The 19,695-nt window shown below is 54.7% G+C and overlaps 6 protein-coding genes across 6 annotated transcripts; 4 read left to right on the top strand and 2 right to left on the bottom strand.

Moving 5' to 3' along the window:
* Positions 1-4,397: 4,397 nt before the first annotated feature.
* COCSUDRAFT_56899 (hypothetical protein) lies at positions 4,398-4,889 on the top strand (the record flags this gene model as incomplete). The annotated part of the gene is made up of 1 exon (XM_005646200.1): positions 4,398-4,889. One exon carries the CDS (start codon positions 4,398-4,400, stop codon positions 4,887-4,889), a length of 492 nt encoding a protein of 163 aa, XP_005646257.1.
* A 3,544-nt stretch (positions 4,890-8,433) lies between these two features.
* On the bottom strand, positions 8,434-9,344 carry COCSUDRAFT_17558 (GINS complex, Psf2 component; the record flags this gene model as incomplete). The annotated part of the gene is made up of 4 exons (XM_005646199.1): positions 8,434-8,613; positions 8,696-8,817; positions 9,031-9,157; positions 9,249-9,344. 4 exons carry the CDS (start codon positions 9,342-9,344, stop codon positions 8,434-8,436), a joined length of 525 nt encoding a protein of 174 aa, XP_005646256.1.
* A 602-nt stretch (positions 9,345-9,946) lies between these two features.
* On the top strand, positions 9,947-11,376 carry COCSUDRAFT_24830 (ATP12-domain-containing protein; the record flags this gene model as incomplete). The annotated part of the gene is made up of 7 exons (XM_005646198.1): positions 9,947-10,150; positions 10,232-10,345; positions 10,448-10,513; positions 10,614-10,718; positions 10,819-10,942; positions 11,029-11,111; positions 11,224-11,376. Coding segments are annotated over exons 1-7 (825 nt in total), but the record flags the coding sequence as incomplete, so codon positions are not given.
* Positions 11,377-11,627: 251 nt separating this feature from the next.
* COCSUDRAFT_33753 (hypothetical protein) lies at positions 11,628-12,429 on the bottom strand. The gene has a single exon (XM_005646197.1). The coding sequence runs from the start codon at positions 11,916-11,918 to the stop codon at positions 11,676-11,678; it is 243 nt and encodes an 80-aa protein (XP_005646254.1). The 5' UTR covers positions 11,919-12,429; the 3' UTR covers positions 11,628-11,675.
* A 583-nt stretch (positions 12,430-13,012) lies between these two features.
* COCSUDRAFT_30193 (hypothetical protein) lies at positions 13,013-16,238 on the top strand (the record flags this gene model as incomplete). The annotated part of the gene is made up of 10 exons (XM_005646196.1): positions 13,013-13,257; positions 13,341-13,476; positions 13,555-13,627; positions 13,744-13,952; positions 14,078-14,265; positions 14,379-14,619; positions 14,705-14,822; positions 14,935-15,133; positions 15,307-15,558; positions 15,660-16,238. 10 exons carry the CDS (start codon positions 13,013-13,015, stop codon positions 15,802-15,804), a joined length of 1,806 nt encoding a protein of 601 aa, XP_005646253.1. The 3' UTR covers positions 15,805-16,238.
* An 872-nt stretch (positions 16,239-17,110) lies between these two features.
* Positions 17,111-19,391, top strand: COCSUDRAFT_24824 (NAD(P)-binding protein). The gene is made up of 8 exons (XM_005646195.1): positions 17,111-17,282; positions 17,419-17,500; positions 17,613-17,831; positions 17,946-18,112; positions 18,246-18,321; positions 18,415-18,503; positions 18,588-18,842; positions 18,958-19,391. Exons 1-8 carry the CDS (start codon positions 17,202-17,204, stop codon positions 19,096-19,098), a joined length of 1,110 nt encoding a protein of 369 aa, XP_005646252.1. The 5' UTR covers positions 17,111-17,201; the 3' UTR covers positions 19,099-19,391.
* Positions 19,392-19,695: the final 304 nt, after the last annotated feature.

Raw genomic sequence — 19,695 nt, 5'->3', positions numbered from 1 at the left:
CCCTGCGTCAGCGGTGGCGGCAGCGCCGCTTCCCCGCCGCCGCCGAAAGCTTCCTGCAGCATCCCTGCCAGCTCCAGCCCTACCACAGGCCAGAAGCGCAGGTAGAACTCATATGGCAGGCCATCCAAGCCCGGTGCCTTGCCGCGCGGCAGGCTCCGGAGGGCAGTCTCCAGCTCTGCGACCGACACGCTGCCATCACCGCGCTCTCCTTCTGCCGCTGCAGCTGCCTGAGGGGACAAACGCTTGTCCACTGCCTGCAGCAGCTCATCCTGGGCTGCCAGCGACACCGGCTGCGCCGCGAAGAGGCCTGCCGCCTCGTCGCCACTGTAGTACTCCCGCAGCACCGCGCCGCCCCGATCCCTGCCGGCTGGGTGATCCAGGACAACCCGTGGGCTGTCAGGGGCTGGACCTGTCCTGAGGGCCATCAACTCTGTGCGGCCCTGCCGCTCCCGGGCCAGGTGGTGGAACCAGAAGGTGGACTGCTCACCGTAGAACTGCCATACAATCCCAGCCTGGAGTGCTGCCCCCTTAGCTGCCTCCACATTGAGGCCCTGCAGAAGGTGGTGGGCATCCTGCCATGCCAGAAGGGTGTCTGGTGCGGGCCGCCGGGTGAACGCCGCGAGCGCTGCGCGGCTGTCAGACTCCAGAGCCCGCTGAGAGGCCCGGCGCTCCGCTGCGAGAGCCCAGGAACGCTGCATGGCCATATCTTTGACCTGCCTCTTCAACTCCACCCACCTGGTGCCCTGCGTGACGCCCTCTCCGAGCGGGTGTGCGGCAAGATACTCCGGAATCGCTGCCGTAACGCGATCGCAGAACGGCTGATCGTCCAGAAGATGAAGGGGCAGCCTCCAGGCTGCAGAGCCATACAGTGTGCTGGCTGGAGCTGTAAGGCTCAGGCTGACCCCCAGGTGGTCTCCTGGATAACCAAGAACCTGCCCGATCGCTCGCGGCTCCCGGCTGACCCGCGCCCGCAGCGTCTCCGAGACCAGCCAGCGGTCGAGCCGGGCAGCTGACTGACCTGTGGTGGCAACGTGGGTGAAGGCACGACTGCTGGGGTTGAGGTCACGCCAGACATCGTAGAGCTGATGCTCAGTCTCCACGAGCCGCAGGCCGGTCCAATATCCATGCGTCCGCTGACCGGGCTGCCCGGCGGCCATGTCCTGCTGGCCTGCAATACAGTTGAAGTCCCCTCCCACCAGAAGGCAACGTGCTGCTGGCAGGCTGGGCAGCAGCTCCTGTGTGTAATACTGCTGTCGCTCCGCTGCGGCCGCAGGCGCGTACACGGAAGCTACCGTGTAGGGCTGGCCACAATAAGTGAAGTCCACTAGTAGGGTGCGTCCGGTGGTGCTGCAGTGACGCACCGTGATGGCTGCTGTGGAGGCTGTGGGTCTTAGTAAGACCGCTACGCCGCGTGACTGGGAGGTGAAGTGGCACCAAAACGCGGGCCCGCTCCAATTGCAGCGAAGCCCGGCAGGCCCCTCCTGCGCCCATGCTGTCCCCTCCTCTGTAGAGCTGTGGTGGGTCTCCTGAAGGAGGATGATGTCCCACCTGTCGCGCTCCAGAAGGTTGAAGAGGCAGCGCCTCTTGTCTCTGTCCCTGAGGCCGTTGACGTTGAGGCTGAGAAGGCGCAGGGAGGGCGATCGGGAGCGAGTCATGGCTGCGAGGGCCGCCGTGCCGGCGGGCCCCCACTGCGAATGCTCCTGGAAATCTTGTGCTCTACCCGCTGCCGCTCCTGCTGTTGCCCCTGCTGCTGTAGCCACCACTCTGTAGGCTGATGCCGCGTACGCGCTGAGCGCCACGGAGCCGGCAGCCCCGCTAGTGCGACCTGCGCCGCACGCTGCGCTGCGCGCGCTGCGGCTGCTCGCGACTCAAAGCCCGGCGGGACGGTGGGTCTCCCCTGCTGACGTGCAATGGGTGCTGCTGGGACCTCTGCCGGCTGCGCTAGGTCCTCCGGTGTCAGAGCCGGCAAGCCGTACGAGTCGTCCGGCAAGCTGTCTGCTCCATGGATGCGACGCAGAGCATCGCAGAGGAGCTGGTGCCGCAGCTCCCTATCTGCTGGTGCATCCCCTCCCGACACGAGCGCGAGTGGTGCATCGCTGTGCAGCCGGCGAATCGCTGCCGCGCTGTCTGCGGGGGAGAAGTGTGTATGCCCTGCCAGCCACTCCAGGCACTCCTCGATACGCTCAATCGGGACGCCGCTGAGGTCCAGGTGCGGAGGGCGACGGTGAGCCGTCTGGGGTGGATCCTCGGTGTGAGGCAGATCCCAATCCATGGGGGTGGCTGCACCTTTATCGCGCACGCGCGATATCCTGCGTCGCAACTCTCGCTGCGGCACCGAGTATGCCTGTGTCTCCCACTCCATCGGTACCGGCGGCGGTGGCGGCGGCGGCGTGTCTTCCTCCATGTCTGTCAGTGCCTGTCTAGCAGCAGGGAAGACCTGTGCACTTCGCGGAGGGGTGCAGTCCATCGGAGTAAGCGGCTGCGTGTCTCCAGCGGGGCGAAAACGCGGGCCTAATCGCGCTACACTGATGGAGCCAGACGCACCCAGGCCAGAGCGGTCGCCACCGGGCGCGCGGCTGGCTTGTACGCGGGCCTCCAGCTGCTGCAACTGGGCACTGGGTGCTGGCTGTGTCGGCTGCGCCGCGGCTGCGGTGCGCGTGTGGGCCTGCGCAGCGCGCTGCCGCTGACGGATCGGTCGAGGCCCTGAGCGGCGCGACGGCTCCGGAGCTGAGCGCTGAGACTGGAAGGAGGATGGCTGGCTGGGCTGCCGCAGCTGCCCCGGCCGCGTGATATTGATCCGGGTGTCACCGTCGATGAAGAACCGCTTTGGTAAGCGGCCCAAGTGCCGGTCCTCATCCGGCGTCTGGATGTATGCAAGGCACGCATTCCCGTTGCCGACGCCATGGGTGCCCACTGCCAACGGTCCTGGCAGGTCGCCGAGGAATTCGCCGCGAACAACGTATGTGTCCCTGGGGCAGCCAGCACAGTCCAGAAGGGTCTGAGTGAGACCCTTTCTGCAGTACTCGTACGGCAGCCCGTGGATGATGATGCAGGTGTGCTGGCAGTGGAACCGCCCAGCAGTGAGTTGCACCGGCACCGCTACGTCTCCGCTGCCCGGCACTGCACGCAGCCGGACAAGCTGGTCCTCCGCTGCCGCATGCCGCGCCGCAGCTGCTGCCGGGACCGTGTCAAACCAGAGCTCCACGCAGCTGTCAGCTGCGCCGGGCGATCCTCGCTGCTTGACTCCCCCGACATGCGGCGCGAAGTGAGCGATTACTCCTCTGGTGACCTTTAGCTCCAGCTGCATGCGCTCCGGGCTGCCATAAGGAACCTCCTCCTGCAGCTCAAGCTGGCCCAAGGCAGCCAGTAGGAGTGGCTCGCTGTCCCCCCACCGGTCTGGCCGCGGCCGGAGAAGCCTTGGCCGGGGAGTGCTCAACGCATGGGCATCCAGGGCTCTCTGAGGCTCCAACTGCCATGACTTGACAGTCTGCATCGTGCTGATCAGGCTGGCCAGGTGGGGGACCCAAGTTGCTGGGCAACTGCTGCTGCTGCTGCTGTGCTCCTCTCTACTACCTTGTGCTCCCCTGTGCTGATTGCTCCTGCTGATTAGCTCTTTAGGGCGTCCACCGTCCGCCGAGGAGGTCTTGGGGCCTTGTTCAAGAGCTGTGGCAGCTCCCTACTAAAGGCCTTGAAAACCCCTCGGGAAGCCTACAAAAGAGGCTCGTGTGACCTCTTCCCCTGCCCCTATTTCCTCCCCGCACTCTTCCTCCCTTGTGACACTTCCCTCCTGCCCCTGAACCCTGTTTAGCTACCACTGGTTGTCAGTATGTGGAATGGTTTGGTGGCTGAAATGCATAAAGTACAGGCACAACTGTTTCAAGAATTCAGGAGAACAACATCGAATCCCATAATATATGTCCCGCAGCGAGTAACCATGGGGATAGTGGAAAAGTGTTAGTCGCTAGTGTAGAGTGAGGAAGGTGGCTGTGCGCATCTGGTCCAGTGGAGACGGGTAACATTCGCGTAAAATATGTATATATATTGTCGATGATGATAGTGGCTGAAAATAAGCTACATTGGAGGCTATCCGGACGTGTGAGCTCGCGGGATGGCAACTGTGTCGTGGTCGAAATGAGTAAATACGCACAAAAGTAGGCAAGTGGGGTATCGATCGAAAGCTGTGAACATTCTCTACACAATGCAAGTGAGAAACTTGAAGATGCTGGTGTATCGGTGGAGAAATCGTGTGAAATCGATGTGATGCAATCTGGAGACTTCTACACGGGAAGCTCTTCGTCGGGGCCTTCTCGCGGCACATCCATCGAGCAGATGCAGCAGGCCACCGCTGCCCGCATCCTCACTGCACAGATCAGGATGCCACGCTCACCCACGTCCTCATGACCTGCCCCCTGGCAGCGTCCGTATGGGACTGGTTTGCGGCCACTTGGGCAGCCATCACAGGAGAGCCCCCGCCGCCACGCAGCACAGACCTCCTTCTTGCAGACGACCAGCGGACCTGGAGGCCGGCCTCCCAGCTCGGGCCTCTCTGGCATCGCCTCCGGCTGGCCACCATCTGCCAGCTCTGGGCAGCCTACCAGCACGCACGGCACCAGCCGGATGCAGCGCAATCAGCGGGCGCGGTAGCAGCTCGGATCATCTCCTCCAGCAGGAAAGCCATCCTCGGCGACTGGCGGCTTGCAACCATCAACGTCAGGAACACAGCGGGCGTGCCCAGCGACTGGCTGCGCGGGCGCGACCCGAAACTGACGCGCGAGGAGTTCACGGCGCGCTGGTGCCATCGGGACGTCCTCTGCGCACTGGGCGCGGCGCCCGATGCGCAGCTTGTCATCCATTGCAGCGCACAACACCCGGTGCCGCTGCCCGCATGATTCTTCAAACTTCAAGAACCAGGCCTGCCTGGGCCTCAACCAGGCAAACCCTGTGACACCATGCTTTGTTGATGGCCTTTTGCCATGACACCCGCTCGAGTCCTCCACCGATTGAACAGCCTCGTTTAGTGATCCTTTTTGGCACATCCGGGGGCTTGGCACCCGTAGGCGTCCTCAGTGAGTTCTAGGCACGCACTCCGGATGACACACACCCCACCCCGGCTCAGACCGGCTTGCCTTCACCCATGTGTACCTGTGGATCACGTTAGGACCCTGGGGATGACAAGCATGTTGTTTTCGAGAAGTGCCTCCCCGTCTCCGTCCCCATCCTCTGCCACCGCGGAAAGGGGCCCCCAGTCACGCGGTACCACCGGTCGGGAGTCCCAGAGAGCACGGCCGGGCATGGCCCCTGGGGTTTCCTTTCTTTTTTTTTTTTTTTTTTAAAAGGGGAAGCCCCCGCTATTACACAGGTGCCAGTCGCACGCTTCCCAGCACGCATGCAATAGGATATTTGGGGAAACCTGTCAGAGTTGGGGCACGCAGAGCACTCCCGCAGGAGGATAATGCGATACTTAAGAGAAGCGCAAGCATGAAGGCATACCACAGAAAGGCAACAGAAAGGCTCCTAGCGATGGACATGTCCCAAGCACCAGAGGGTAACCTCATCCCCAGAGGCGCACTCCAGCCCGCCGGCAACGCAACACCGCTGAGGTGACGTTGGAGGACCCACGGGGCAAGCCTAGGGCTTGCAGCTGGAGGCAGGGGTCACAGCAAAGCAGGCAATCATCAATCACTGGCAGGCAATTATGGATGTGCGGGCAACCAGTGGTGGAACAGACATGAAAGGCACGTTTATACGGTTGGCCGACAGGGATGGAACAGGATCGCGTTCGGACCCATTACCACTAGGTGCCGCTCGGGGCTGGCAATGTGACCCTAAACTATGCCTCAATCTGCCAGCAAGGTGGGGCACAAGCAAACGGTGGCATATGGGAGATATGAAGCCGCAAATGAGGCGAAAAACAGGTAGGCTGGCGAGAACTCGACCAGATACACACACCCACCACATTGGAGGCGGGGATAGGCAGGAGGCATCATGTCCAAGGTCCTAGACACCCGCTCAGGTTCAAGGGTGGATACTGGGGTTGGAAACCCTAAACCCTTCAGATAGCCTTCAATGAACTACTGTGAATGGTGAGGAGGACAGACACTAAGGCAGAAGGCCACGGATGACATGAAGGTTGGAAGGTAGGGCGGGCATGCTGGCGCAGTTCGGGTTAGCCACGGGGATTGTTGGGGCTGCTGGTGAGACAGAAACATCGGAGGATCACTGGAAAACTATTGATAGCCTAAAGCCCTGGGCAGGGTGGTCTTCTGTAAGCTTGCGCCAACGCTCCAGCTCTCCGGCACGGTACTCCACAGTTTTCCCTTCTGGGGCACTGGCCTCGCCCACCAGTTCTTGTGGCCTCGCCCCCACAGACATGCTCCGCCGGCTCTCATGTACCGGGTTCTCCCGGTCGGGCGGCTCAGTCGTGCGCCCCTCAACCTGTGCACCTCTTCACCGGCGCGCTGGAGAGCTTTGACGCTGCCACCCATTCAATGAAGCCCATTCTCCCCAGGGTCCTGGTAGCAGATTCCTGTGTTTTCTTGTCTCCAACCCCATTAGAATCATTTCATCAAGTGTGTCCATCACGTGTCCTTCCCCTCACATTGTGTCATCCGGTGCATTCCTCATTGTTCCTGTGCATTCATGACTCTCATGTGTGATCATTTTTTTTTTTTTAAAAGGGGAAGCCCCCGCTATTACACAGGTGCCAGTCGCACGCTTCCCAGCACGCATGCAATAGGATATTTGGGGAAACCTGTCAGAGTTGGGGCACGCAGAGCACTCCCGCAGGAGGATAATGCGATACTTAAGAGAAGCGCAAGCATGAAGGCATACCACAGAAAGGCAACAGAAAGGCTCCTAGCGATGGACATGTCCCAAGCACCAGAGGGTAACCTCATCCCCAGAGGCGCACTCCAGCCCGCCGGCAACGCAACACCGCTGAGGTGACGTTGGAGGACCCACGGGGCAAGCCTAGGGCTTGCAGCTGGAGGCAGGGGTCACAGCAAAGCAGGTGATCATATTGAGCGGGTGTCTAGGACTGAGAACATGGTACCTCCTGCCTATCCCAACCCACTGCTGGGTTGGTGTGTTGTATGAGCTTGCCATGCTTTGTCACTGACTTTGAAGAGATTAGCTTCCCGCAAACCAGTGGGCGTTATTGACTGCCCGACTTAGTCATCGCGTTAGGCCCTATTGTTACCTTCCTACATTCCATCGACGATGATTGATTGTCCTTGATTGTCTGGACACGATTGCCATTGTGACCATGCCGTTTCCCATTGCTTTGATGTTCCTTGGGTATCGCCCTATCCTCCTGCGGGAGTGTTTTGCGTGCCCCAAACTCGGTCAGGTTTCCCTAAATATCCAATTATGTGTGTGTTGGGAAGTTCGCTACCCTCATGCCTGTAATAGAGGGGTTCTCCTAAAAATAAAAAAATAAACCTGCGGCAGAGAACTAGGACACTGCCTGTCGCACCCCTTATGTGCTACCCAGATACTTGTGTACCATCAGGATACGTTGAGCATCGTTTGCATCTGCACAGGTTTTGAAGCTTTAGAATAAGTGAAATTACTCATGCCTGTCAAGGTAAATTTGAGCATTTGCACTTGTGTAGATGCAACATTTTGAGAGAATGGAAAGCAACCTTCTACATTGCTCTGCTTGCAAGCATGTTCTGCAAATTTTCTGGATAATATGTATGCTGATGCCACCCTGCATTCCAAGTCCACATTTGTTGCAGTTGGCAAATTTTTGCAGAGTGATGGAAACAGAGCAGCAATTTGTTCCGCGATAAAGTCCCATCATCACATGACTGCCTTACACACGCTTCAGTATGTCACATTTCAAAAGCCTGATTGCGTCTCAGAGATAGGCCATATATAGCAAACTTGATCCTTATTCATATGCTCATCCACTGGTTGCATGGCATGCATGATAGACTCCAGCATGTGACTACGATCCCTTGCCGTGGGCATCCCTCTGTGTGATGAGGTAGATTGAAAAACTTTTCGCTGGGACTCTTGCTGTTGTTGAGGCAGCTTGACAACAACACCATAGTTCAGTGTTGCAACTACCATGCGTTCAGCTGCAGCAGGTGTGTCAGTCGACCCATGTTGCTGCCGCCCAGGGCTCAAATGCCCCTTTTTCTTCTTTCTCAGTGACAAACTTTCCCTTCCTCTATGTCTGTCCCTTGACGACCGTGGCGAGCGCAGAGACAGACTGATGTCTGATTGCTGACCTTATCATAGTCCGAATCGCTCTTGAAAGCTACCTTGGGAGTTGTGCATTTATATCTTCATTCTCATCGTTGCCTGTGCTCCCAAATGATCTGTCCGTCTCCATCTGCACACATCCACTACACAGTTGACGGACAAGATGAGCGAAGTGCATATACGTTCGTAGTGCACAATAGCTTGGAAACCTTGAGGCGGCAGTCATACCGCTGCGAGCAGATGGAATCTGTCAAGCGCCCCTTGAAAAAATGGACGGATGACATTGCATTCTGCTGCTGACAGATTGTTCAGCTTCACTGTCATAGGCCCTTGCAAGACTTGCAAACCAGCATTGATCTTTGACAAGCGGACTTTGCAGATGTCACCTACAAGCTCCTTGACCTGCACATACACAAATCATCATTTGCAATTGTCCTGCACAAGATAAATAGCCCTATGCCAGTGCAATTTTCAAGGAGGTCACCTTCAGTAGATTAGAGCCAAATGCTTCCTTGGCATGCAGAAACAATATCCTTGAGATCTCAAGGTAATGGAAAGGAAGTCTATGGAACACAGCAGCTGTATTCTTCTCCTGATCCAGTGCTTCTGTTACACAAAAGATGAACAGATAAGTTCATTTCGGGACAAGAGGAAGACGCCGGAGACTAAGCTAGAGCAATGGCGCAGAGGAGGGCATTACAAGGAAAAAATTCCATTCCATTGGCAGCGCAAGTGGCAACAGACGCCACATTGCGTGCCATGCTCAATACGGTGTCTCACAATGTTTGTATTGCAGGCACTGGACATGTGTCAGCACACCTTGCAGTGTTTCAGTATTCAGCCAGTCTGGCTGCAGGATTCTGCAATTATTGCGCTTCTGAAGAGCCACGGCAAGCCAGATAGGCACCTCAACTGGAATGTTTGGCTTGAACGGCCCGAATGCGCCCTGCAACCATCAAAACGCCCTGATCTCTGCCACCTTGGCGCCTCAGGCTTCCCTTGAGTTTCAGTTGAAAGGTAGAATGTGAGAAACGCACCCCGATGCACCTGATACTGCTATGACTGAAGGTTGGCAGCGAAAAATTGGGCACTATCTTCACGATATCATCCTCCGCAAAAAACTCCAGCTGCATTATGAGAGCACGCCTGTCAGTACTTCTGCAATGCCTTGGACTGGAGGCATTAAGATGCCATCACCTGTTTCAACCATATTTAAACAGAGGAAAAATGACAGTAAGGTGATCAGGTAATAAAACAATGACCGTCCTCATAGGTTGGAGGCAGAGCAAGGCACAATCTTACATCATAGGGACTGAACGACGAGTCCACCGGCATGCAGACAGACGCGTGTCACCCTTTACTTGATGTGTAGTGCTTCCAACAGTTGGCAGAATGACTATTTCAAGTCACTGAAAGCTCAAATTGGGTGGCTGAGAACTTTGCAAACTGTTTCAGGATGGAAGAGATACAGTCAGCTGGTTAAATGCAGGATTGCAGTGTGTCCCATTTATTTATGCACAAAAGCTAGACAGACGCTGCTACTCGCCAAACCGCAAGCTTCCAGAATCTGGAATCCAGAGTCTGCATTTGGAATGGATTTGGAATGGGATCCAGACCATTGGTCTATTTTATGGAACGAGTTTTGTTGGGTGTATTCTTGGGTGGATTAGGGGGTATGACCCTTGATGAAAGAAGCCAGGATTTGAGAAGTGTGATCAGGATGCTGACGTTTGGAAAACTCGGCTTCGATAGTGAGCACATGTCTGGGCTGAGAGATGCTGTCTTGAAGACCTTGCTCGGCAGGGGCAGATCAAGCCATGGGCATGCGTGGGGACACAAGCACACAGATACAGTATGTTCTTATGTTCAGACAATCAGGACTGCATTCACAGTTGCAGCATCCCGATGGCAGGGGCACATCACCGTCCAAGAAACCACGGTACAGGAATCTCCACGTTGTCTCGGCCTTGCTCGAATTTTCCTTGTGCCTGCAGCTATACGTATGCTTGCGCTTGTGCAGGGTGGATGCATGATACTGTTCGATGGGAAGGCTCTCAGGACTCCAGCTCGCTTTCCCTTGATCTTGCCAAACCGCGCCTTAGCACTAGCGGTCGCTGCAGAGTGGCAATGGCAGGTATTTTTCAGGCTCCAGATCACTTTTGCACTTCACATGATGCAAACCTTATACTGATGCCGTCGATGTGGACATACTGACGTGCATTATTTGATGCATCAGGATGACATGAAAATAAGGCCTTTCACCATGCCCCTCATGTCCTTGGCAGCCACAGCCATCGACCAGGTGCACTCCCTGAGCTTGGGGCTCCAACAATCCATTTTCATTGCATGCACATGGTCTTGCTGTCAGGTACAGATTACTGAGACAAGTCCATTCACTGCAGCCAAAGCACAGAAACCTCGTGGTCAACACCTTGCTGACATACCTGCACGCTGATTCTGCGTGTTGCCGGGATGCTCCAGGACCTTTGTCAGCCCGCCAAGCGCAGGTGATTGCCCTGTGAAAGAGTATTGAAATTTTGTACTGAGCGTATGCGGTCTGTGTGGTTGTTGTTCAGCTAGGCCATGAGCGGGCTTCGTTCTGTGCAGGTGTATGACCCTATTGTGGAGTGGGCTAGCAAAGCTCTGCAGACCGAAATCACGATATCTGACAGCATCTTTGGGTCGGAGCAGCCTGAAGAAGCAATTGAGGCAGTGCGCTGCTACTTGGAAGGTTTGGGCACCCGTGCACCCCCGTGCAATTTTCATTTGGCCATCCCTGCAACCACATGCTGGAACCTAACAGCTGCATCGGTGCAGGCCTCTCTGCATGGCAGCTCGCGGCAACAGAGAGACTCATTGGGACGTGCAGATCCCTTCTTGTGGGTCTGGCAGTATCTGAGGTTCGTGTGAACCCTGGTACATATTGTGGTGGATGCGCATCATCATGCCGTCATTACAAATGCTATCTGCCAAGAAATAGATTGTGTGAGTGTGCTCCTGACCTGTACACAGGGGCACCTGGACCTCACACAGGCTTTGCAGGCGGCACGTCTGGAGGAGGAGTTCCAGATTGACAGGTGGGGACTGGTAGAAGGTGGGCACGATGTGGACCAGGCCAATGCCAAAGTGCAGCTGGCTGCCCCATCCTTGTTCCTCCGATTGCTCCAAACATCGAAATGATGTGCTCACTGGTTGAGGCAGAGGCTCATGCAAGCACTTGGAGCAAGCAAAGGACTGCTCCATGATCGCGCCAAAAACCACTGCAATGCTCATGGGCCATCTCTTTTCAGTGCTGATTGGCCCTCGCCGCGTGTAGCAACTTGTGCGTGCAGGTTGCCACCATGAATTGGCTCCTCTTGAAACTTACAGGCTGTACCTCTTTGTTGCTTGACTTCAATTGATCATTTCCCTTTGCGATGCCATTCAAAGCAGCCACTCTAAACGAACTCCAGGATCTGTCGGTGTTAAACTGATGAGCTGAGTGTTTGGTGAGCAAATGCTTGCGACTTGATGGCATTGCTGTCTAGCGCTAGGCTAGCCTTCACAGGCTTGGCACTTATAGACAGCTTTGGAGGACCGTGCGTTGAACTGGAACAAGTCGCGTTGCAGCGACTGGCCTGCATGGGTGACCGCAGAGTTTGCAGTCCAGGTAATCCGCCAGATCTGGTGGGACCCAGTAGCCCAAGGGGCTGTTTGGCAAGCTGCATTGCACATGTATTGCGGGGCGGCTATCCCTGCCAGTGGAGTGGCGCTTGGATCTGCCGGATGCAACTGCAATATCACTCCAATGCACACGCAGTAGGCCTGCATTCAAATTACAAATGTGAAGTAGACTGCAGTGGCGCTTGCACGCAGTGCCGGAGATCAATGATTGAATCGTGTGTAGCTACGCGATCACGATGTCTGATCATTGTGTGCAAGCTTGCATTAAATGATCATCTCTAGAGCTTCATGCGTGGCTCAAGCTTGCAGCATATGGCATGTGAACGGGCTCTAAGATAGCCTCTAACAGATTCGTTAATCATGGTCCAGATCTTGAAAAAATTGTGCAGAGGGCTTGTCATGGCTTTGTAGTGGCTCCCAAGTTTGGAACAGAACATCTTCAAGTTGATGATGTGTTGATCAAGCGTTTTGCATGCACATCTGTTAATTGATAGTATGCCTGTCCTATCAATACTATTGATAATAGTATTGTTCCTGCTACAGATAGCATGCGACAGATTGCAATTCCTGAAGCCAAATGTTGCGCAAATCAACTTTAATTAAACCACCAGCAAGGAAGGGAATTACACAACAGAGATAGTTCATAGCCTGTCCTGAGGATATTTTGCAGGGGACTCTAAATTAACTCTAGTTAGTTTAGAGTCCCCTGTATTTTGGGGCCTGAGGGTGAAGATGGGGCACACCACCTATTACCCTAATGCTGTACCCTAGAATTTCCTTGAATCATGGTGCTCTGACCAGGCGGTCAAATTATTTCGGCCATTAATATTACTGTGTAGGAACGTCATGATGTCCCATAACCTGATGGCGAGTGGCGTCCGAATGCCCAGCTGCCAGGCCGGCACCCTTTCGTTCGTAACGAGCCGTGTGCAGATCGGGCAAGTTTTCTCCTGGATGAGAGTTTGAAACCGGATTAAAATGCATCTGGTGACATGAGCAACTTGACATGCAACAACGGGGCATTGAGCGGCCCTGATACGCCTGTTTGTGTTTTGCGATGGCGCAGGAGGCTCCATTTCAACACAGGGAGCCAACTCGCAAGACACCACATCAATATTTGTGGAGAGACGAGAAAACGATGCGGTACTATCACAGCGTCTGCAGTTGCAAGCACGCAGGTGCTTGGTCACCCCTTCTTTCTCTAGCTGTGTGCAGTGTCAACCTGGAAGCCAACAGGTCTTTCCTGACGTCCTTGCATATTTCGACGCAGAAATTTGCGGTCAGCACAGTGCCCACACAGCCGATTGAAGGCCAGAAGACAGGGACAAGCGGTTTGCGGAAGAAGACCAAGGTCTTCATGGGCGAGAACTACCTAGCCAACTGGTGCGGGCATTTGATCCTTGCGTTGCTAAGGATGCGATGGATTTATCCAGGGAATGCAGCTTGAACGTCTTGTGATACTACAGGATCCAGGCATTGTTCAACTCCCTGGGGGAGGAGGTGAAGGGCAAGACGATTGGCCTCGGAGGGGACGGCCGCTATTTCAACAAGGAAGCGGTTCAGACCATCCTCAAAATAGCTGCTGCAGCTGGAGTCAAAAAGGTATGATGGATGTTGGGTCCATGTGACTGTGACAACCGGCGTTGCTCTTTCCAGTGTCTGACTTGAGTGTGCATGCAGGTCTTTGTTGGGCGGGACGCCATATTTGCCACCCCAGCCATGTCGGCTCTGATTCGGCGCCGGAGCCTCTATGGTGAGCTGTTTTTTGGTGTCAATGCATCCACCATTTCCAAAAGTTCCCCCCTGGCTTGCCTGTTGGATCCACTTGGAGTTCCTTACTATCAATGACAGTCAGTCTCTTCCGAACAGGGGCCCTCATTATGAGCGCCAGTCACAACCCAGGAGGCCCAGAGGAGGACTGGGGCATCAAATTCAATTACAGCAGCGGAGAACCTGCTCCCGAGCGCATCACAGATGCAATCTACGGCTTCACCAAGAACATCTCCGAGCTCAAATTTGCTGACATTCCTGAGACGGACCTCTCGCAACTGGGCTCGCACACCTACGGAGACTTTGAGGTACGGATCCACCATGGTGGATTTGACTGCAGGCCTCTCGCGCCTGTCTCAATATGCACACCCGAGCAGATACCGCTGGTTGAAGCCCTTCGAACCGAGTGACTCAGCAGCTGTGTGCTTGTCAGGTGGAGGTCATCGACCCTGTGGAGGACTACTTGGCCTTGCTCAAGGAAGTCTTTGACTTTGACTTGCTGCGGGAGTTCATCAAGAGGCCAGACTTCTCTGTCGAATTCGATGCCATGCACGCTGTCACTGGGGCATACGCTGGACCCATCCTTGTCGATGCATTGGGAGCACCAGGATCCTCAATCAGGTGTGGCCTTTCAATCATATGCTGTGATGTTCTGCACCGATAATCGTCCCAAACTGTCTGGCTACAAGCACAAGGAGCGCCTTGAGCTGACCTTTTACTGCTCTTGGCAACAGGAATGGCACGCCATTGGAGGACTTTGGGGGCGGCCACCCGGACCCCAACCTCACATATGCACATGACCTAGTGGACTTGCAGTGGAGCGAGAATGCAGCTGACCTGGGAGCAGCCAGCGATGGTGACGGAGACAGAAACATGATCCTTGGAAACAAGTTCTTCATTACTCCATCGGATTCTGTGGCAATGATTGCTGCGAACGCACAGGAGTGCATCCCTTACTTCAAGTCTGGTCTCAAGGTGGGGTAACTTCTGTGCAGCATGCATGCACGCAACACCAGAATATCTGGCTGTTGATCAACAGTGACTGGTGTGCTATGGACAGGGCGTTGCAAGGAGCATGCCCACCAGTGGAGCCACTGATCGCGTTGCTGAGCAGCTGGGGCTGAAGTGCTTTGAAGTTCCGACCGGCTGGAAATTCTTCGGCAACCTCATGGATGCAGGTGCAATCCCCGCCTGACAGAATGAGCAGCAGCCTAACTTCAGTTGGTGCTGCTTTGATGGGCGCACATTGCGCACTCAAGACGGGATCTCAGGGAGTTCCCTCCCATGCAGGGCTGTGCTCCATCTGTGGAGAGGAGAGCTTTGGCACAGGCGCAGACCACATCCGTGAGAAGGATGGGTTGTGGGCAGTCCTTGCGTGGTTGTCCATCCTGGCCTACAGAAATAGAGATGTGCCGGTCGGAGGGAAGAAGGTGACAGTGGAAGACATTGCAATGGAGCACTGGGCGAAGTTTGGGCGCAACTTCTTCAGGTTGTCTTCTGAGCGTGACCTTGGGATCAGTGCTTTGCTCACGTGACCATCTGAAGGCCTGTCTACATAAGGAGTGTGCCAAATGGTGGAATTGTCATGCTTGCTCTGGGACAGAACATCATCTCATGGTTGTCAATCAGGCATGACCCTCGTGTGTGCCACCCATTATGCAGCCGGTACGACTACGAGGGAGTGGAATCGGAGGCCGCCAACAAGATGGTGGAGCATCTGCGCGAAGTGATGGCAAAGAGCTCGCCAGGGACAAAGCTTGGGGACTATGAGGTGCAGACGGCTGACGAGTTCAGCTACACAGATCCCGTCGATGGTAGCGTGGCGTCCAAGCAGGGCTTGAGATTTGTCTTCAACGATGGATCCAGGATTATCTTCCGCCTGTCCGGCACAGGGTCATCAGGAGCCACCGTCAGGTGCTCCACAGCATTCAAATCCATGTTTGATGCTCACGTGGTCAACGCTGAACATCTCCTCCTGTGTGCGTTGCAAGTGCTGACAGAGGGCTTGCTTGCAGGCTATACATTGAGCAGTACAGCAGCGACCCGTCGACCCACAAGATGGATGCACAGGAAGCTCTTGCGCCCATCATCAAGCTTGCTCTTGAAGTCTCCCAGCTCACCAACTTCACTGGCCGGGAGAAGCCTACTGTAATCACCTAGGCCCCAGCGGCATGGTCAGTGGGGTCTCTTTTCCAGGCGTACTGCTCCATGGGATCCATGGGATGCCTGAGGCACAGGACAAGGCTGAGGGCTCCCTGACGGCACGTAGAGCAGCATGCCCCTGGGCGGTTGAGAACAGTGTCGCTTTGAGCGGTTTGGTCTCGTTTTGTTGTTAATAACAGGCTGATGATTCTGATTGTTTTCGGCACATTGTCGGTCTATGAGTGCTAAAATAGTGCTGCGTAGTGATTCAATCAATCAGTTTATGTTGCCAGTACAGTTGGTGCCCTGCAGTGATGTTGAGGCATTATTTGGCAGCTGCTCCATCATGAAGGCTGCTAGACCACACACCTTCATTATATAGCGCATAGCAAGATCAGAATAACATAGTAGGATCCATGGCCATTGCTTCTGTGTTATGGATCATCAATTTTGATATATCTGCATGTCTTGCACTTCACCTTCTGTTGGAAGGAATCAAGTCGTCAACTTGTCAGCCCCAAACTTTCTAGATCTAGGGAAAATCTTCAATTGTCAGCTACGTGCCTGCGGAAGCGGCTTAGTGCACAGTCAGACTCTTGAGTTCAACCAATATCCGAGTTGCAAGATGTCAGCATACCATTTTCTCTAAGTTGGATTATAATCCAATTAATTAAGAGAAGGGAGAATGCAAGACAAGGCACTGCCTGGATTGCACTGCGCAGTGCAAGTGTGCCAGCAGTATATTAGGTGCATGAGGTCTAAACAAACATGCTAATTGCCTGCCACTTTTCATCATCTTTCCCATCTGCAACCCTGCCTGTGATCACTCCTCTGCTGCCTTTCCACTTGGATTGGCATATCACTTGTGCACAGGTGCTCCAGCCCAGGAATTAGGACTGCAGCTGCATCTTCACGGCCACGGTTCTTTCCGCCTGGGGCTGACCTCGCTCCTGCCCGTCTGTAGGTGTGCCCTCACCCTCATCTAGCCACACTTGCACAGTGTCACCGTGACACGGTATGTCATACGGTATGCATGTATGCAATGTGGTCATTTAGTGCTCCTGGGCCGGCGCCGGGGGATCATTGTATTGTTGTTACACATTGTGCACTTGCAAGGCAGCCCTTTCTCCTATCTCCTGGCGCTCGCTCTGCCTTGATGTCTGCATACCTCTTTCTCTAACCTGCCTGTGACCTGGGGAAGAGACAGAGAGGAAGCTGCCAACCCATGCGGGGAAGCTTCCACTCAGGACGTTGATGCCTATTTGGGCCTCATCACCCCCCTTATCTCGAGTGGACAGAATTTGTCCGGCACGTTAGAGACTCTGAATGGTCACACTTCATTAGCAGATTGATTCTCATTCCTCGACGGTGGTGAAGGGGCACACAGGATCTTTATCCTGTTCGGCGCAGGCAACATGGCGACCGCTTTCCAGTGTGATGCGTTCAGAGGGAACCTTCATGGTATTCATAGACAACAAATGGCTGCGTTTCGCCCAGTACGATATACTCCGTTTTTATTCCCATCGAATTCCCCGCTTCGTTGTGGCAAAGGTCTGAAATTCTGTATCTACGAAAGCAAGATGTCGATACCAAAAGAAAATACTAATAAGCCACTCCTTCTCTGTCACGCAGGCATTGAAAGCAAACAAACGTGCTAACCGCTCGATAGCAGTCAGAGTGTCTGCAGCTGCTACCAAGGAAGTTTTGATTCTAGGTGATCCTAGGTCACTTTTGTGGAGGAACATCACCTCTTTTTCGTGTAGTTGTATAAGTCGTGATCTCGAATATTCGCCTCCACCTTAATGATCAATCGCCTGCTGATCCAGGTGGTACCCGCTTCATTGGTGTTTACCTGGCACGTCAGCTTGTAGAGGCTGGGCACGGTGTGACCCTGCTGACGCGTGGCAAGAAGGAGGTCACCTACCAGATCCCAGATGACACGGACGAGTCGTACAAGGCTTACAAGTCAGCTGTCAAGCATATTGCTGCTGATCGGAAGGACAAGAGTATGCTTGACAGCCAGCTCGCTGGCAAGAAGTTTGACGGTGAGTTTGGCACCGGCGCCATTGTGAATGGTCAGCCATGTTGCTGACATACACAAGCAAGCGAGAATTTTAGATCATTCATCGTGTACACGCCTGACATGCTGCATGGCGCAGCTGTCTATGACATGAACGGAAGGGAGGCTGATGAGGCTGACCTCGTTCTTGGAGCTCTGGGGGATGTCGGCCAGTACATCTTCTGCTCATCTGCGGGGGTGTACCTGAAGTCATCGCAGATGCCGCACTTTGAAGTGGATGCTGTTGACCCCAAGTCACGCCACAAGGCATGTTGCTGCTTGCTCCATGACCCTGGCCGCAATGGCTCCACATTGGCAGCTGGGGACACTTTTGCAGAACACCTTTCTCACATTCAGTCTGTTGCATGGTGCTCACTCACAAGTTGGGTGCTTGGTACAGGGAAAGCTGAATACAGAAGCTCTTTTGGAGGAGAAGAATGTCAATTGGACTTCCATTCGACCGGTATACATATATGGTGAGGGGCTGCACATGTTGCAATGAAGTCACCTGTCCTTGACCTTAACAATGACCATGTCTGGCGAGATGACACCATGCGCTGCCCATGCAGGGCCCCTCAACTATAATCCCGTGGAAGAGTGGTTCTTCCACCGCATCAAGGAGGGCCGGCCCATCCCCATTCCCAACAGCGGCCAACAGGTCTGTGTAGTTCTGAACACTAGCGGTTGAAGGTCTCTAAAATCTAATCCTGCTGCTGAGTGGTGCGCCATGTGATGCGCCCAGGTGACCCAGCTGGGGCATGTGAAGGATCTGGCTACGGCGTTTGTCAAGGTGCTGGACAATGAGAAGGCGTCTCGCCAGGTCTACAACATCTCAGGGGAGCGTTTTGTCACGTTTGATGGCATCGCTAAGGCCTGTGCTGCCGCCGCCGGCGCTCCAGAGCCCGAGCTGGTCCACTACAACCCCAAGGACTTTGACTTTGGTGGCAAGAAGGCGTTCCCGCTCAGGGACCAACACTTCTTCACCTCCATTGCAAAGGTTATTATAGCATGCCTGTCCCATATGACACTTATGAGAGCCTTTTATGGAAACCCTGTGGATCGTCCCTCAAGCTCATGCCCTTGCTCAAGCAAAATATGTCTGGATGCTGCAGGCACAAGCCGACTTGGACTGGACCCCAGAGTATGGATTGGTGGATGGGTTGAAGGACAGCTTTGAGAAGGACTTTGGAAGGGGAACATTCAGGAAAGCCGCGGATTTCAGCACGGATGACATGATTCTGTCTGGGAGGTAGAGCGTCGCTACTGGAGAGGTCAGATAGCCGTGTCTGCCTGGAAGTCCTAAGGGCTTTCAAGTGGCTGGACCCACCGCCTGACATCCATGGTGAATATTCTGATGACTCGAGAACTGTCAAGTACTTTGGGAGTTCTTCAAGAGGATGCCGATCAGCATCATAGAGATAATGGGCAGTTCATGACTGGGCAGCCTCTGCATAAGCGCCTGTCCAGTTTCTGATCACTGTCAACGCGTCGCTTGAACTGAATTGCATGCAAGATGCTACCAGGAGTGTTACAGTAACTCTACTAGAACCATTTGTGACCGCTCAGCATGCGCATGGCAGTTGGACTGTGTCTGCAGTGAGCAGCAGCCTGCTGAGCCTGCTGATCAGCCTCATGAGCTCGAGCCTGGTGGATGATTGGATCACATGTACAGGGAGGAGAGGCATTGCGACATGATTGTGTGCCTACTCAGCGCTGCCATGTTTTCGGCCCTCTTCCCACCAGGAGATACTATTTGCATAAGCCATCCCTATGACTAGCCTAGATCTGAGATCGGATCTGGCAGTGCCGCACGGCGCATGGCATGCCACATTTGTCAAATGGGTGCTGGG

This window comes from Coccomyxa subellipsoidea (genome assembly GCF_000258705.1).
Source record: "Coccomyxa subellipsoidea C-169, whole genome shotgun sequence".
Classification (NCBI taxonomy): Eukaryota; Viridiplantae; Chlorophyta; class Trebouxiophyceae; family Coccomyxaceae; genus Coccomyxa; species Coccomyxa subellipsoidea.
Note: the sequence above shows the minus strand (reverse complement) of the source record. Positions and strands in the feature narration are given on the sequence as shown.